Below are 17,991 nucleotides of genomic sequence, written 5' to 3'. Positions count from 1 at the left end.
TCTTTTTTTACATATAAGTATGAACAATAAATGCTATCTCTAACACTTCTCACGGACCGTAAATTACCAAGTAGGTATTTTTTAAAACAGAAGCACACCATCAAAGCATTAAGATGTCATCAATCGAAGATGAAGAGTTCATACAAGGGGTGCCCAGGTAGTCGTAAACCCGACTCTAGGTTTCAGCTCAGATCATGACCTCAGGGTCATGCGATCAAGCCCCACGTAGGGTTCCATGTTCAGCACAAAGTCTCCTTGAGGTTTCTCCCTCTGCCCCTGGCCCCCCCACCCTCCCCCCCCCGCTTTTAAATAAATAAAAACTTTAAAGAAAAAGAGTTAATACAAATACGCTTGTATTTGGTGCAAATTTAATTTTATTAGACCTTACAATGAATGTTGGCGTATCATTTTCCATTATGTGACAATTTATTGGCTGGCATCTGAATACAGTACTTCTGAAAAATACACAATGGGAAGTGACAAAAGGGAGAAACTAGTTGTTTAGTGATATATGAAGGTGGAAAAAAGAAAAAGAAAAATGAAAAAAAGGATGAGGACCAATTAGTTTCTTTAGGATCTAACTCTAAAATGGTTAAAGTTCCAAGCAATAATGCTGCTGTCGCAGTGTCCAAGAAGATGGTTATAATCTCATCTGGCCCCCACAATTCTGATAACTACAAGGATCGTTTTTCCTCTAAAAGTCAACCTAAGGTTTTAGCTGGGTGACAGGATTTTGAAGAGCGACCTTTTCATATATAATTTAAAGAATTTTCCCAAGTCACAGTAGATAGGGGGTCTCTAAAATATTATACAGTAAGGTAGTCACTTTACAAGTGAGCACGTAACTTCAGAGTCAGAATGGGCACCAGGTTTATTTTTTGCTGATTTGGGTTTTATGCCCCTGTCGGTTTACAGGTAAGAAAATGACTCTTTTTAAAAAAATCTAGAATCCACTTGTCTTTATAAAGTAGACTGGTATCTCATCTGAGCAAAACGACCATTTCTTTTCCAGGAATGATCACGAGTGGAGCATCTAAAATTCAGCAGGCCTCACGAGGCATTTTTACAGAAAGGGAATCAGAACTTAGAAACTCCAGCCAACATCACTCGCTACAGTGTGGTTTAGTTCCACTCACACCAGTACAAGTAGCTCATTAAGTATTACTCACTTGTGGTTAAAAAAAAGTAACAAACGGACATATCTTTTTTACTTCAGTCAACAATTGTGAGAATACTTTCTGACAAAGGCCTTAACAATGTCTGAGGTCACCTTTTATTAACCAACCTCCTCCAGAATGAAACTGTGGACAACTCTGAGCTATCAAACCACTCGATTTGTCAAGAGCTCCTAACAGCATCTGGGGAGATGGCAAACAGGAGAGTCATATCCTAACTGAAATAAGGCATTCCAGTTCTCGAGACTGAAGAACACTTTGAAGTGATCCATCTTTAGCGGTGGAAAAATGCTACGTGAAGAAATCCTGAGTTCCACTAGAGCCGCACGATTTCGGTTTCACCCGTTGGATAGTGTGAAGTGTGCAGTACCAACGAGCACGTGAGCCCTCTTCTCCCCGCCCGAGAAAGGAAGGGGAAACGTCAAATCACTGGAAAATTCCACTGCTCATCTTTTACCCCAAAATTACTGGGATCCACTAGTGTTGATTTACTGCACGTACAGAGTTTCCCTTAAAAAAAAAAAAAAAAAAAAAGGTTGCCCATGCATACGTACCAGAGGGTTAGAAGCAAATGATTTTAAAATGTTGATGTCTGCTATTTCTAGAATGTGTGTCTAAATCACAAATGGTTAATATATGTGGCAGTCCAAACTTTTCACCAAATTTGCCCGCGGTAAATACGGGTTTTGAGGCTCTTCATCAAAAGGCTGGAGAGCAACCATGACCAGTTACATCCCATTTGCCCTTTTCGACAGTGAAATGCAATTCAGAACCTAGTCAAAACAGGATACCTTAAAAAAAATTACACCTCAATTACTTACCCAGAAAGTAAGTCTAATGCTTTTTTATTTACTACTTTTCATCACAAGTTTTTTTTTTTTTCTTGTTTTTTGTTTTACTGAATAAAGATGAAATAAACCTAAGGCGATTCTTTGCAGTGACGACTCTGTAAAGACCATGACATCAACCCTCAGGATAAAATGCAAGCAAAACCCCAAGTGGACCCAGCTCATTCAACTCACAGGTACACTTGAGTCTGTTTTTTCCTCAAACAGATAAGGAGCTTTTTATTCAGAACAATTTCATTAAGACGTTTGCAGGGCAAATGTGCCATCATACATTTTATCCTGAATAACAATAAAGTGCTGAAGGATAACTACCTGAATCTTTTTTAGTACTTTTCCCTTAATCTTTTCTTGAAAGAGCCCTTTCTGTGGCATTAGCGAAACTGTGTGGAAGGAACCGACAGAACCCAACCAAAAACAAGACAAAACAGAAAACCGTAGGGAAAGAAAAGCGGAGCCAAGCTAACTTTCAGGAAGGGGACGGGAAGCACTGCAACCTTTTGTGTTTAACTAGGGTGACAAATAACCAAGACCAAAGTAATCCATGCAAGTTATTCGGAAAGGTATACCGAAGCTGGAAGGACGGACGGACATTGGTACTGACCTTGGATACTATGGCAGTAAATTGCATACGAAAATACCTTAATTATCCTAGATGCCTAGATCGGGCTTGGCAAGCACCATGCCACTGACATGCTGTAGCTCTTTTTTGTAACTAAAAGTGATCTGCGGTCCAATCGCGGAAGAGTTCAATGTGACTCGTTAAAGCTGCGTGATACACTCTGAGGTTAAATTGATGTGAATTCTCTACACCTAATCACATCATCAGCCCGAGCAGGACAACGCTGGCGGCATGAAAGGTGGGTCACTTTGTCAAGAGTCTTCCTTTTACTGCAAGATATATTAAGACAACAGACCTAAATTCCAACTGGGTTAATGAGTTAGGAGAGATTTGTTTCCCAAATTTAGCACACAATAATTTCAGTGGATTAGAGAGAGAAACCTCAGAAGAAGAAGGAAAAAAAAGAAAAAAAAAAAAACCCACAAAAACAAACAGAAAAGCCTGAGCTCAGGTAGCTGACCTGTAGCTCTAAAAACTGTCATGCTACAAAGAGCACTACTTTCAAAAAAAGGAACTTTGTAACAAATGTAACAGGTTTTGAGTTGAAGTTGACCAACTGCTGCATAGAAAAATGTGCTAACATACAACAGTCAAGTTTAAGCCGGTGCATAGAGAAGATAAAGCACTTATGGTAATTGCAAATGGTAACAGGTCCATAAAGGGTGTACAACCTAGCATGGGTCCGTAAGGGGGGAAAAAGATGGTAAGTAGAAATGGGGAGGAAAAAAAAAAATCAAGTGGAAAGAGTGAAGAAGCTTGGACAAGAGAAGGAAGAAGCAGGAGAAAAAAAAAAAAAGACCTTCAATTGTATAAAATTCACAAACCAGTAAAGTATAAAGACACCACTGAAGAACAGTGAATTTTGTCCCGAACACCCAACAGCAAACAGAACCAGAACAGGTAAGCCTTTGGCAGACAATTTAAGAAATTCGAGTAGGACATTCCATTTCTCAATAATTCACAAACAATATATTATATGGTGTATTTATATTAAATACTGGGAAACCAATCCTGGAAAGCTGATGCTTCTAATGCTTTAGCCAATGAGAGCACGAGGTGTCAAGCCAAGTGAATGCTGGTGTTCTCACAACAGTGCTCACTTATGAGGCAACTGTCAGCGATCCGTTGCTTTCGACAGTGCGCCGAGACAGGCAGATTATCATCTGTGAAGTGAAACAAAGGTCTCTAGCTTTTCTGGGATATGCCCTTTGTAATATATTCTATGATTCACTATGACGCGAGCAGCAAGACACTGCAGGGTGGTGTGATTGATGGGCTGGATCAAATTTTTCGCGATCTCTTTCTCGTCCAGCAAGTCACTAGCAGTCTGCTTGTGCAAGTTTGTGGCATCGAAGTGTGCACCTGATTTAATAAGGAGATTCATGATGTCGGGATGGTTGTTCAGAGCGGCGATGTGCAGGGGGCTGTTGTCATCAGAGTCTCTGACGTTCACGTCGGCGCCACACTCGATCAGTATGGCCGTGACCTGCAGAGACGGGAATTTACACACGGGGTATCGCCCTACGCAGGTCGTGTTCTTGTCCACAGCCAGATGAAGGGGGCTGAAGTTATTCTTCCCCCTCGGATGCAGCTTCAGAAACCTGTAGATAGTCTGCTTTTTGAAGTGGTCCTGTTCTAGAGTACAAGGAACTTTCTCTAGCAAGCAAATCAAGTGCAAAATAATGGACAGAGCCTTATTTAACTGCAACGGGTCAGCTGGACACTGAGTTTGCTTGATAGCTCGCTCTATTTCAAGGACACTTTTGCACAGGATGCCCATAAGATCATCAAACGTAACGGTGGTGCCCAGCAGGCCTTTAGCCCTATCCTGGAGCATAAAGGAGAACAGTTCCGCAAAAGACAGCAAGCTGCTGGCGGTCATGGGGCTTAAAGGGTCCAAGTTGTTCTGCTGCATATCCAAAGCATACTTCCAGAGGTTGATGCATCGTTTGAAATTTCCAGAGTCCGCATAGACAGCGCCTCTGTATCTAATGTAATAAGAGGTATCGGGATGAGAGGGACCAAGAATACGTTCTCTGATCAATAGTGCCTGCATTCTCATCTCGTCGGGGTCGGCAATAAGACCTTCTAGCTCTTCCGCACTATTCACCTCCTTGGCATAATCGTAAGCCATTATCAGAGTCTGCGGTACCGGTTTGCTGATGATATTAGTCCTATCGCTGTACCTCATGTTCATGGCCTTTTTCCAGTATTTCAAGGCCCCAAGCAGATCTCTCTTTTTGTCCACAAACGTAGCTCCCAGGAGCTCTAGAGCATTGATCCGTTCTGTCTTGCTGGTCTGTGCGTGGTGAGTCAGAAAATCCACAATATTTGTGTGACCGGTGACACTGGCCGAAAGAAGGGGAGTCATTCCATAACCATCCTTTTCCATCTTGGCACAATACATAAGCAGCATCTTCATGATGTCCAAACTCCCAGACTCTGCGCAATCATGCAATGCAGTATTACCTTAAGGAGAGGAAAGAAAGAGATAACAGATTTTGAGGGAGCAGGAGACAATGGAGTACATGTATGTAGCTTAGGAACCTCATGAAAAGCAGGCAGCTCCAGGCTGACCTTAACGGGACTTTTTTTTTTTTAAGATTTTAATTTATTTATTTGACAGAGAGAGAGATCACAAGTAGGTAGAGCAGCAGGCAGAGAGAAAGGAGGAAGCAGGCTACCCGCTGAGCAGGGAGCCTGATGCGGGGCTCAATCCCAGGACCCTGAGATCATCATCTGAGCCTAAGGCAGAGGCTTAACCCTCTGAGCCACCCAGGGGCCCCTAATGGGACTTAAATTTGAAAACAAATGAGAAAAAAAAAATTATCCACAGCCCCCGGACTAGCGTGACACATTGCAGAGTTTAAGTAAATACTTATTAAGTTTGTTGAATAAATGACCAAATTAGGCATGAAAAGATGATCAAAGTCACTAATGAAATTCAACATAAATCCATGTCCTCTTGGGTTTGTTCAGTAGCGTTTCCAAGTGCATATTCTATGACTAAAAAGTGATGAAATGCAATTAACCAGCTAGTCAGCTTTGCAGACTGTCACGTAACTTTCTGGGTAAGGGTCCACGTTTATAAGTGAGAAATCTAATCTGTAACATCTGAGATTCTCCAGTTTGATTCTAACAGGAGTCAGAAATTGTTTTTTCCATATTTCTGATTGCCAAGTGAACTTCAGCTGCCTTAGTCAAAATTCTCGGTGACAGAGTACTTTTCCTCAGAAAGCTCCCAGGAGAAAAACAAGTCCGGTAAAATGTGAAAAAATATGTGGGTGGTTCAACTGGAAATTTAAAAGGAGGCATCTGAAGTGTCCTTTGTAATGGATAACTTCCCACTGTAATTTAATTTTGTAAACATTTCTGAAGCCATACTAAATGTTCCAATGCCGTCTTGCTCTTCCCACACGTGGATTCAAATGGACAACAGACCCTGGCACATCAGGAAACGCCTGTATGCAACATACCAAGACATTCTGAGCACATGAGTATTTTAGCTGCCAAAGTTTCATGCCAAACATCTTACTACTTATCGTAACAAAAATAATCACATAGACCTTTGGTATCACCCTACGGTGTTTACAGAAAATTTCAGCAGTGATCACCAGATCACCAGTGTCACCAGAGGCTGAGTGCAGCAGAGTTCTCGCAGGCTGGCACTGGTGTCTTTAGAAAGAGCTACCTACCCAGGGCCAGCCCTCGGTGGACATCGGAGAGCTCGTCTGTTCCAAAAACTTGCCCTCCAGGATAAGGTGGAATCACAGTTTGTACAAACAATACAGTTTGTGCTTAATACCTGCTTTCCTCCCAGGGGTATCTCCAGGAAGGGTGCCCACCCTGAGCTCAGAGTCTCCTAATGGGTCTCCCCTGGGGCAGAAAAAGCCTGCAGATTCCTCTAAGCCCCACGGTGCCTTTCCCCTTAGGATCCAGCTCCACGTCCCTATCATACCGTAATTCCCATGACCAGCTGACTCACCTCCAGAGACAGGGAAGGGCTTGGGGGACTAGAAAGTAGCTGAAACCTGCCCACTTCCCATAACAAATCTGTGACTGAAATTTGAAAGAGCCAGTTACTGCACCTTGGGACTTGACTCTCCCCAGGGTCATCCTGTGGAGACTTGCACAGCACCTACACAACTACAGCACTACCTGCACACATTTACTCTGACTCAGGATTTCAAAGTTCTATAATGGAATGGTGTTGGACGGAACGTTTTAGCCATGCATCTGTAAGCAAGCACTGCGAGAGCCCAGAGCCTCTCCCTACTAACACTAATGTTCATTTGTTCAAAGTAATTTCAAGTAAACATGGCTATTATGAAATGTGTTTTTAAAGCTCTTTTAAATTAAGAATCCCTTTTCCTCTAAGAGACAATATAAGAGAAACAGGAGGTTTAGATGGCATTCTTCTCTGTACAATCACATAAAATCAAGAGTAAGAATGCAAGAGAAGCCAGTTTTTTAAACGACTATAAGCCAGTTTTTTTAAACTACTATATTAGAATACACCAAACACTGAAAAAAAAAAAAAAAAAGAAAAGAAAAGAAATGGTTTCTCTTAAGATAAAAAAACCTACAGAATAGTTTCATATCTAGTAATGGGAGAAGCAGTATGATCACCCTCCCCCGTAATAACTTAAAAAGCTGAAAATTTTATTTTGAAAAATCTGTTTGACAGCATGTAAAGAGCTAAAAGGAGGACAACATCCAGAAGAAGAAAGAAAATCAGAGAAGTCCAGAACTAAAGGACGCTTCCTCCAATGTCCTCTTCCGATTCTGGAACCAGTAGCTAAAACACTGAGTGGAGCTTTTGACAGCTAGGCAGGGCCAGAGGAGAAAACTAGAGTCCAGAACCCACTAAGAAGGGAACTTTGAAACCCCCCATATACTTTGAGTTAGAGCTCTGAAGAATAGCACCCTAGTCCTTAAAGACAAATTACAAACCAGCTATTGGAGGAACCAAAACCCAATTTAAGATCATATCAATACTGAACTAAAGAAATTCAGGGGGCACCTAGATTGCTCAGTCATTAAGCGTCTGCCTTTGGCTTGGGTTGTGATTGGGTTGAGCCCCACACCAGGCTCCCTGCTCGGCGGGAGGCCTGCTTCTCCCTCTCTCCACTCCCCCTGCTTGTGTTCTCTCTCTCACTGTATCTCTCTCTGCTAAATAAATAAATAAATAATCTTAAAAATTAAAAAAAAAAAAAGAAGAAATTCAGGATTGCTAGTTGAAAACAGACAAAAGCCAAAAGCAAATACAAATGCTACTTACAGAAAATATTATCTAGACAGTACCTATTTACTAGGGTTCAAATTATTTTTCATATTCTATCTAATGTTTGATACCCAATCAAGGAACCCCAACACAAAACCAAAGGAAGTAAGAGCTGATGGAAAAGCCCAACAGAAGATCCTGATCATACAGTCATCAGACACAGACTTTAAAACAGTTAATTATGCTGAGCTAAGTAAGAGAGATTAAAAAACAATTCTGAGAATTAGAACACTAGAAACTACAAAAAGGCACAAAATGGATGTTCTAGAACTGAAAACCTCAGTGGGTGGCTTTACAAGCAGATTAGGCATAGCTGAACAGAGAATGAGTGGCTGGAAAAATCCATCAGATGAAAATATACAGAGAGAAGCATGGAGATGACAGGCTGGCAAAGCAGAGACAGTGGGAGACAGAGGGAACGATGTCAGAGGGTTAATACGCGTAAACCAGAATTCTAGAGGAAGAAAATGGGCTCAGAGCAATACATAAAAGATAAAGTCCGAGAATTTTCTGAAGCTGGTAAAGTATTAACATATAAATTTAATAAGTTTTACAAACATCAAGAAAGAGAAATACAACGAAAATCCCCTCGAGGCACACTCCAGCGGAACAGCTCAGCGCTCAGGAAAAGGGAAAAACTTTACAACCAGAGAACAGGTGGAAGTGACCTACACAAGAGAAACAATTTGGCGAGTGGCAAAGCTCTCACCAGGAACAGGAAGCCAGAGGCCAACAGACTTGAAAGCGCTAAAGGAAAATAACTGCCAACTGAGACTTTTATACCCAGAGCAAGAATCAATGTGAATGAAGTACTGTTTCAGGTGAGAACGAAACAGAAAACCCAAGGTATTTATTACCAGCCGACCTAGTACTGGCAAAAGGATAAGGAGGCACATGGAAGCACAGAGATACCAGAATAAGCATCAACAAGAGGGGTAAATCTGGGAGAAGAAATGACTTCAAAAATTAGCAAGCGTCTCATAGGGCTTGAAATACAGACAAGTCAAATGCTTGACAGCAAGAGCATCAAGGTAAGGAGGGCAATTGGAATTAGAGTATTCTAAAGATTTTAGCATTGCTTGGACAGAGGGAAACTCAGAAATTTATGTTATTCCTTTGGTAATTCAAAGTAGTACAGTAACCACTCAAATAACAGAGGATATGCATCTCATCACTACATACCCTCTAATACAGAGAAAAAAATGAAATAAGAAAAAATAATTCAAAGGCAGACAAAAAAAAATCAGAAACAAAGAACACAAACCAGGTAGGACAAATAAAAATCAGAAAGTCAGAGATTAAAACCCAAATAGATCAGTAATTACATTAAATGCAAGCAAAGTAAATGCTTCCTTAAAAGACACAAACTGTAAGACTGAAAAAAGAAATATGTACAACTGCTTAGAGGAGATAAAACCTTCAACACGGGGATAGAAAAAGGCTGAAGTGAACAAAATAGAAAAAAATTATACCTTATTAGACCCTATGCAGAAGCAAACCATAAATAAGAAAGCTGTCTGATACAAGGAGACGTTAAGGCAAAAGGCATGGTTAGAGATATAAGGAAACATTTTACAAGGATATAAATAAAACCCAAAACAATATAAAGATACAGTATTTCTAAATTCATTTTTACCTAAAACACAGGTTTGAATTATGCAGAGCAAGAATCAACAGAACTACGAGGAGAATCAGGCAAACCCACCATCACCGGACACTTGAGCACACGTTTCTCAGTAGCGAAGAACAAAACCAATACCGGTAGAGAAGATGTGAAGCCATGAACAAACTTAATTTAACCGAGGTATATAAAGGAACACTGGACTCAACACCTGTGGAATGCCATTTTCTTTCTAGGATATATGAAAGAACAGACACAGGGACCACATTCTGGCCACAAAGTGAGACGCACAGAAAAGGCAAAGGACTGATACTACTGATTCTCTTCTAGGTCAACAATGCAAGGTAGAAAACACACGCACCCCAACAGCAGCAACAACAAAACACTGGAAAAATCTCCACAGTTTTGAAAATTAAATACATACTGCTAAATAACCTATGGGTCAAAGAAGAAACCCAATGGAAAAAGAGAAAATATTTGTAACCGGATGAAAATGAAAACCTTAAGTAACAAATCCTGTGTGACATGGCTCAACCTGTGCTTCAACGTGCACCCTAGAGAAGAAGGGCTTTAAAAAGATGGCTTAGTTTCCATCTCAAGATACTAAAGGAGAAAAACATTAAATTAAACCCAGAGAAAGTTGAAGCAAATCATAAAAGCAAACGTAATGGAGAAGAAAAAGGTATCCATACGTTAGCACAGCATTTTTTCTCTTTTCCTGAGTCTTACGTATCAGCAGTTGCCCCCTCGTTATCTTATATTCGTAACTAGGCAAAGCAGAGAAAATACTTCTACAAATAGAAAGCAGGGAAGTTGGCAGTGAAACAGAAACCCTTGTCTCCCAATCGCCAATGTAGTGTACTGTGCATTCCTGGGGTCATATTTTAAATGCTAGTCATACTAGAATCTGATGATTAAGTTCTACCTAAGAGAAGCCAAACCTCATAATGGAACTCCCCCATCATGTGACTTTCCAACTCAACTCCTTCCGTGCTTCCTCTAAAGATACAACTGAAAACCTTCAAGATGGCTTTCAAAATTCTACAACACTGCTTCTCAAAGCATTATCCCTGTAAGGCGGGAGGGCGATGAGGAAGAAAGCCAGAGCTTCAGAAAATGTTATGTGAGTAAAGCTTAATCTCAGTTAGTGGGAACACACACAAGTACACTATCAGAAATGGATTTAAGAAGACTGAGATCTTATTTGCCTACCCTACCTGCCCAGCCTCATGTCTCATCGTGCCCAAAGTGAATGCTGCACTGTGAATCTCTCCAGGAGCTGGCCAACTTTTTCTATGAAGGGCTTGATGGTATTTTAGGAGGCTGTAATGTCCCCGCTGTAACCACTCAGCCCAGCCGTGGCCAGGAGTATCCATTGGCAATACATCCAATTAACGGAGATGGCCTTGTTCGAACAAAATGTGACTTATGGACGCTGAAATAGGGCCTCCAGGGCATCTTCATGTGTCATAAAGTATTCATCTTCATTAATTTTTTTCCCCTAACCATTAAAATACAAAAACATCTTAGCAGTCAGGCAGAACAAGAATAGGGGGTGGGCAGGCTTTGGCTACTGGGCCCTAGTAGGCCAACACCTTCTCGGAGACATCATCAATACCTGCCAATCACACAGCTGAGACCCTACTTACACTTTCTGTCACTCCATCCTAAGTGTCCCTCCCAGCACTGGGGAGAGGCCTGCTCACTTCCACCTCCACGCCTCTGCTCTTCGTTTTTCTGTACTCTTCTTGTTTTTCCGTAATTTTCTTCTTTACCATTTTAACTTCTTGTCCTTCAAGTTTCAACAGCAACTTCCACGGCCTCAAGACACTTCATTGTTTATAGCACACCAACTTGCATTTTGAGGATGCCTAGTGAATAAATGTGTCACTCATTCTGGTGGTTATTCCTATTACATGAACTATGATGATATTATGTAATACCTTTTAACAGTACAATGTTACTGCCACACACATCAGTTTTCTTACCTAAATTGGTCTTCTAGTCCTAAAGTCCACAGATCCTATATAGTTTGTCCTTTATATCCCAACTAGCAGTTACCACACTATTAAGGCTAAGGCAAGAGTCTTAAATTTTTAATACTTCATTATCACAAAAAGTGATTCAAACTTAGCTTCTGAGAATAAAATAAGTTTAAAAAGTAAAGTCTTAGGAGAGAGATCATAATTACTCTAACAAGCATATGACCATCACACTTTCACACCCTCGAAGCCTGAAAAAAGTTTCTGAATACAAATATAGTGATCTGAAAGGGCACATGCACCTGAATGTTTATAGCAGCAAGATCCACAATAGCCAAACTAGATGCCCATCAACAGATGAATGGATAAAGAAGATGTGGCATAAATACACACACACACACACACACACACACACACACACACACACACAGTGGAATACTATGCAGCCATCAAAAAACCCCACGAAATCTTGCCATTTGCAATGACGTGGATGAAACTAGAGGGTATTATGCTTAGCAAAATAAGTCAATCAGAGAAACACAATTATCATATGATCTCTGATATGAGGAATTTGAGAGGCAAGGCACGGGGTCATGAGGGTAAAGAGGAAAAAATGCAACAAGATGGGATCAGGGAGGGAGACAAACCGTAAGAGACTCTTAATCACAGGAAAAAATTGAGGGTTGCTGGAGAGAGGGGGAGGAGGGAAAGGATGGCTGGGTGATGGACACGGAGGAGGGTACGTGCTATGGTGAGTGCTGTGAACTGTGTAAGCCTGATGATTCACAGACCTGTACCCCTGGGGCTAATAATACATTATGTTAATAAAAATAAATAAGTAAATAATAAAAAATTTAAAAGTGCTTCTGAATTATAGCCTAGACCTTGACTCCAAAGTTTAGAAAAGAGAAGCTTCAGAAACAAGCGAAAAAAAGTTTATGAAAATGAAACGAAAAGTTTAATTTTAAAGCAACTATAACTTTTGTCTCAGGTCCAAGTCTCTCTATAGAGATGTTTTGATAAAGTTAAAATCAGTCCACAGATGACTGTCACCTGCTTTTCTCCCACATCTTGGTCATTTTCTCCTGTTAAGTGACAAGTACGTAGTCTCCATGAACTTCACAGATAACTATGTCATCATTCTCAATGGCTTTATGGTAGAAGTTCAAGTAAGGAGGCATGGCCAAGTTCACATGAACACTCCCCTGGCCAATGGACATCTGCGCTGCTTCAAAATTTTCACTACTAAAATGAATGCTTAAAAACCTTTAACGACAGATAACAGGTGATTGTCAGGGGGTGGATTCTGGAAAAGGGGCTGATTGCAAAGAGGCATGAAGGAACTTTCTGCTCCATCTTTGTTGCACTGGTGGATAAACTACAGTATATGTTTATCAAAACTTACACAACTATATACTAAAAAGGATGGATTTTATTGTGTATAAATTATACTTCAGGGGCGCCTGGGTGGCTCCGCAGGTTAAAGCCTCTGCCTTCGGCTCAGGTCATGATCCCAGGGTCCTGGGATCGAGGTATCTGGCTCTCTCTGCTCAGCAGGGAGCCTGCTTCTCCCTCTCTCTCTGCCTACTTGTGATCTCTGTCAAATAAATAAATAAAATCTTTAAAAAGAAAATTATACTTCAATAACTAAATGACAAAAAAAATTAATGCCTAATTTAGAACAAAGTCACAAGTGTATGACAGCATAAGATACATCTCCAAATCATTCCAAAGGAATCAAGCAATCTTTTAAAAAATCCACTTTTACAGTATTCTTTCTGGCACTAGAGTTAATTTTGAATGTTAATTTATATTACTTCTGTACCTAGGCATATAGGACATTTTTCCATGTCTGTTCACAAACTTTTTTTTTTTTTTTATGACAAGTCTATTTACGTTCCAGTTTCTGGAGTTATTAGTCTGAGTTTCATCAGTTATCTGCTATATTTGCTCTATTAACTATTTCACTCAAGAGGGATATGCTTTCAGGAGGAAATGCAAGTTCTCGTGAAAAAATGTAAAAAGATGAATTTAAAAATCAAGTTACTATGTTCTTGTGACCAGTCTGTGCTAAGTTACATGCCAAAGACCAATAAAATCATATTTATTTTTGCTAGGTAACATCAGTGATTTAGATTTTTGGTGCATAATATCATATGTCAAATACTACTGAATATTCAACTCGAGCATTTTTCCTCAGTTATGTGCCTCTATGTTTCCACAATATAATGGAAGATTCAGTAGCTCTACCCTCTACCTCATAATGTCTTAATTTTGTATCCTCAGAGTGAGAAAGATAATTAAAAACAGAACTCATAAAGTTCAAAAATAAATACTACCAGGTATCTTAGATGAAATTAAGGATATTTAGCACTGAAATTTAATTAATCCCTTAAGAAAAAAAGAAAGAAAATAAACACTATCTTATACAACTCTCAGCATCTGACTCAGAACATGTTCATTTGGAGAAAAAATAAAATTTCTGACACTGAATTCATTATGGAAAATTCTCATGATTTCTCAAAAGACATGCTTGTTAAATGGACATGTCTTAAAAAACCAAGCTAATGGTCCATGAAGTGTTAATTCCGTTAAAGTACTTACACAGAAAGTTAAAATAGTAAGATCTAAATATACTAATTTTCAACTACATAACTTAACCTTGAAATAGTGCTAAGAAAATATGGAAGAATAAAAAGTAGCCATATTCACGGAGATGCTTCTGGGATGGATACTAAGGGAAGGAAATGACACCAGTGCTCATGGTTACCAGAGGGAGGTGGGTGGGGGATGGGGAAACAGGTGACAGGGATTCAGGCATGCACTTGTGATGAGCACCAGGTGATGGATGAAAGTGCTGAATCACTGTATTGTACATCCAAAACTAATATTATACTGTATGTTTATACTGGAATTAAAATACTTAGTAAAACAACAAACCAACAAAAAACATGGTAGTATTTCTCAAGAAGACCCATCTGAAAGCGCCAATCTCAGTTGCTGTTAATTCTAAAGAGACTTGACAGCAGCCACATAAAAGACAGGGATTCATGTAGGTGCCTAACAAAGGGATCAAGATTTTCCTAAAATAAATAATCCAAAAACACACCGATATTTTGAGTAATAACTAGTTGGAGCCCTAAGAGTTCCATTGCTCCAAACCAAATGTTTGGGTTTGACTAAACAGTAAGTAAATGATTGCTTGCATAACATTGTTACCAATCGACTAACTACTTAAATCATATGAGAACGTCAACACATAATTTATAAATATCTCAATTTGGGTAAGATTACTTAGATACTCCAGGATCAGAATTAAGTCAGTTTCTAAGCCTCTCCCAATTTCTATTTTTAATGATACAAAAATGTTCTCACAAGGGCTGTAAAATGTTTTACAAATACAAAATGTCTATTATAATTTAAACTGCTTTTTCTAGAAATATCAATTCAACAGATTCAGCTACCTTGTAAAGTCCTCACACAGTTTGAGTTTTGTGTGTGTTGTGTTTTAGTTAAATACAGTTGTGCTTCTCAAACTTTAATGTACACAATCACCTGAGGATCACAGTAAAATGTGGATTCTGACTCAGCCGATCTACGGTGGGTCCAAGGGACGCCTGTGCTGCTGGTCTTTGTTACTTGGAGCACTAAGGAAATAGATGAGGAATATCTAACAGCTATATCATGTAATACGAAAATAAGGTTAAAAGAAAGGTTAGGTCACAGCCTGTTTTACACCACACAGAAAATGAAACTTCACCATTCCTCTTTATGCTAAATGAGAACATCAGATGCCAGAGCATGAAAAGGGTGTGCTGTACAACTAGATTCCACAGTCTGACCCACAGAAACGTTCCTGTCTAGGTAGTAAAGGGTAGCAGTAAACCCTGCAGTGTTTTCTTAACGATTTTCTTGTTTAAGTCAAATCTAAATGAGCTACAGTTGCATATTTCAAAAAAATCATCTTGTAAAATAAAATCCAAGTTGTTTGTAACCAATAACTTCAAAAGAGCAGGGAAAAAAACCAATGTAAACTGGTGCAACCACTGGGGAAAACAGTACTGAGGTTCCTCATAAAGTAAAAAATAGAAATACCACACAACCCAGTAATTCCACTTCTGAGTATCTCTACCCAAAGAAAACAAAAACACTACTTCAAAAAGATACATGCACCCCTATGTTTATGGCAGCATTATTTACAACAGACAACATAGAGAAACAACCTAATTGTCTGCTGACAGATGAAGAGATAAAGAAAATGTGGTGTATATATATACAATGGATTAATATTCAAATATAAAAAGAATGAGATCTTGCCATTTGAGACAAATGGATGGGCCATAAGGCACCTGTAAGTGAAATAAGTCAGTCAAGCAAAAAACAAATATATGGTTTTGCCTGTATGTGCAATCTAAAAAAAAAAAAAAAAAATGAACAAACAAATCAAAACAGAAACTCGTAAATACAGAGAATTGGTGGTTTCCAGAGGGAGGGTGTGAGGGAGGATGGGTGAAATAGGTGAGGGGGATTAATAAGTAAAAACTTCCAGCTATACGATAAGTCATGAGGATGAAAAGTACAGCAGTACAGCATAGGGAATATAGCCAATAATTCTGTAATAACATGGTATGGTGACAGATGGTAACTACACTCATTACGGTGAACACTGCATATGTTTAACTCAAATTACTATGTTGTATACCTGAAACTAATACAATATTGTATGTCAACTATACTTCGATAAAAAGGAAGGAAGGAAAAGAAATGGGAGAAACATTTCATAATTATGTCAGGTTTTACCAAAAAAATTAAGTTGGTGACCAGTACTCATTTCACTCATTCCTCTTCTTTTTACTGGTATATCTGACACTCTTTCTGTTACTCTTAACTTCCCTTGTTTTCTTAAAAAAATTAAATTTACTTGAAAAAAAAGAAAGTGAAAAAACAATCTACGGAATGGGAGAAAATATCTACCAATCATGTATCTGATAAAGGACTTGTAGTCAGAATATATAAATTACTCCTACAATTCAGTAATAAAACAATAACCCAATTTTAAAGATTTTATTTTTATTTATTTGACAGACAGAGATCACAAGTAGGCAGAGAGGCAGGCAGAGAGAGGGCGGGAAAGCAGGCTCCCTGCTGAGCAGAGAGCCCGATGCGGGGCTCCATCCCAGGACCCTGAGATCATGACCTGAGCTGAAGGCAGAGGCTTTAACCCACTGAGCCACCCAGGCGCCCCAATAACCCAATTTTAAAGCATGCAAACAACAAGAAGACACTTCTCCAGGGAAGATAAGCAAATGGCTAATAAACACATGAAGAGATGCTGAACATCAGAACCCTGAAGAAATACAAACCAAAACCACAATGATACCACTTCACACCCACTAAGACGGCTATTCCAGAGAAGAGTAATAACCCATGTTTGTGAGGGTGTGGAAAAACTGGGACTCTGTCACACTGTTGACAGGAATGTGAAATGGCACCACCAAGCTGTTCCTTAGAAGGTTACACAGAGAGTTGCCATGTGACTCAGCAATTCCACTCCTCCATGAACGCCCTAAAGAAATGAAAACTTACAACCGCCCAAGAACTTGCCCATGAATATTTTTATCAGCCTTATTCCCAAGAGCTAAAAAGTAGAACCAATCCAAATGCCTGTTAACTGATAAATGTGGTCTATCTACACGGGAATTTATACAATAAAAAGACTAAAGCAATAAAAAGAAATCAAGTACTGATGCATGCTATAAAATGGGTGAGCTCCGAGAACATCACACTAAGAGAAAGAAGCACACCACGAACCACATAACTATGCTTCCATTTACACGAAATGTCCACCACAGGCAAATGCAGAGGGACAGAAAGATTAGTGGTTGCCTGAGGTTACTTCAGTCGCAGTGGGGGAGGCGGGGAAATGAGAGTCCGTATTACTGGATATGGGTTTTGTGGGAGGGGGTGATAAAAAGGTGGCTGAGGCGACGGCCACACAACCCTGTGAATACACACTGATTTGAACACTTTAACGGGTGAAGGGTATGTGAACTGTGTCTCAAAGCTGTTTTAAAATCAAGGTACCTGTGTTTCTGGTAAAAGTGCAAGTTTTGACCTTTAGAAGCAACCACTAAAGGTCTCTTACTGTAATAGACTTGCTGGAAATGCATAAAAAGAATTCTCACCTCTCCTCTTTAGCCTACTGTGCTTGCCATCCATTCTTCTTCAACTCTAGCTGGGACTTCTAAGAGGCCAATTCTAAAGATGGGGAGGGGCCTGAGATTCAACTGCAGAACAATGCTGATCCCAAGCATTTTACTCCTGGTATAACTAAATGGTGCGTGTTAAGGGAAGAAGTGAGAAGGGGTAGAGACAAACACTTCAGGATATCCAAGGAGCACTAGAAGGCTCCTCCACTTAGGATGTATTTTAACACCAGAGACACTCAAGGACAGGAGTTCC

The 17,991-nt window shown here is 39.7% G+C and overlaps 1 protein-coding gene across 3 annotated transcripts in view; it reads right to left on the bottom strand.

The window, feature by feature from the left end:
* Positions 1 to 356: 356 nt before the first annotated feature.
* FEM1C (fem-1 homolog C) overlaps positions 357 to 17,991 on the bottom strand; it is a 30,863-nt gene continuing 13,228 nt past the window's right edge. For 2 of the 3 annotated variants that reach the window (XM_047731324.1, XM_047731323.1), the window contains exon 3: positions 357 to 5,111. In XM_047731324.1, coding sequence (XP_047587280.1) covers positions 3,802 to 5,111 — 1,310 coding nt within the window. In that variant the 3' untranslated portion in view covers positions 357 to 3,801. The remainder of the gene's footprint in view (positions 5,112 to 17,991) is intronic. The other variant, XR_007127675.1, reaches the window with a different exon arrangement.

This window comes from Lutra lutra, chromosome 5, assembly GCF_902655055.1.
Source record: "Lutra lutra chromosome 5, mLutLut1.2, whole genome shotgun sequence".
Classification (NCBI taxonomy): Eukaryota; Metazoa; Chordata; class Mammalia; order Carnivora; family Mustelidae; genus Lutra; species Lutra lutra.
This window is presented reverse-complemented; position numbering and strand designations above follow the sequence as displayed.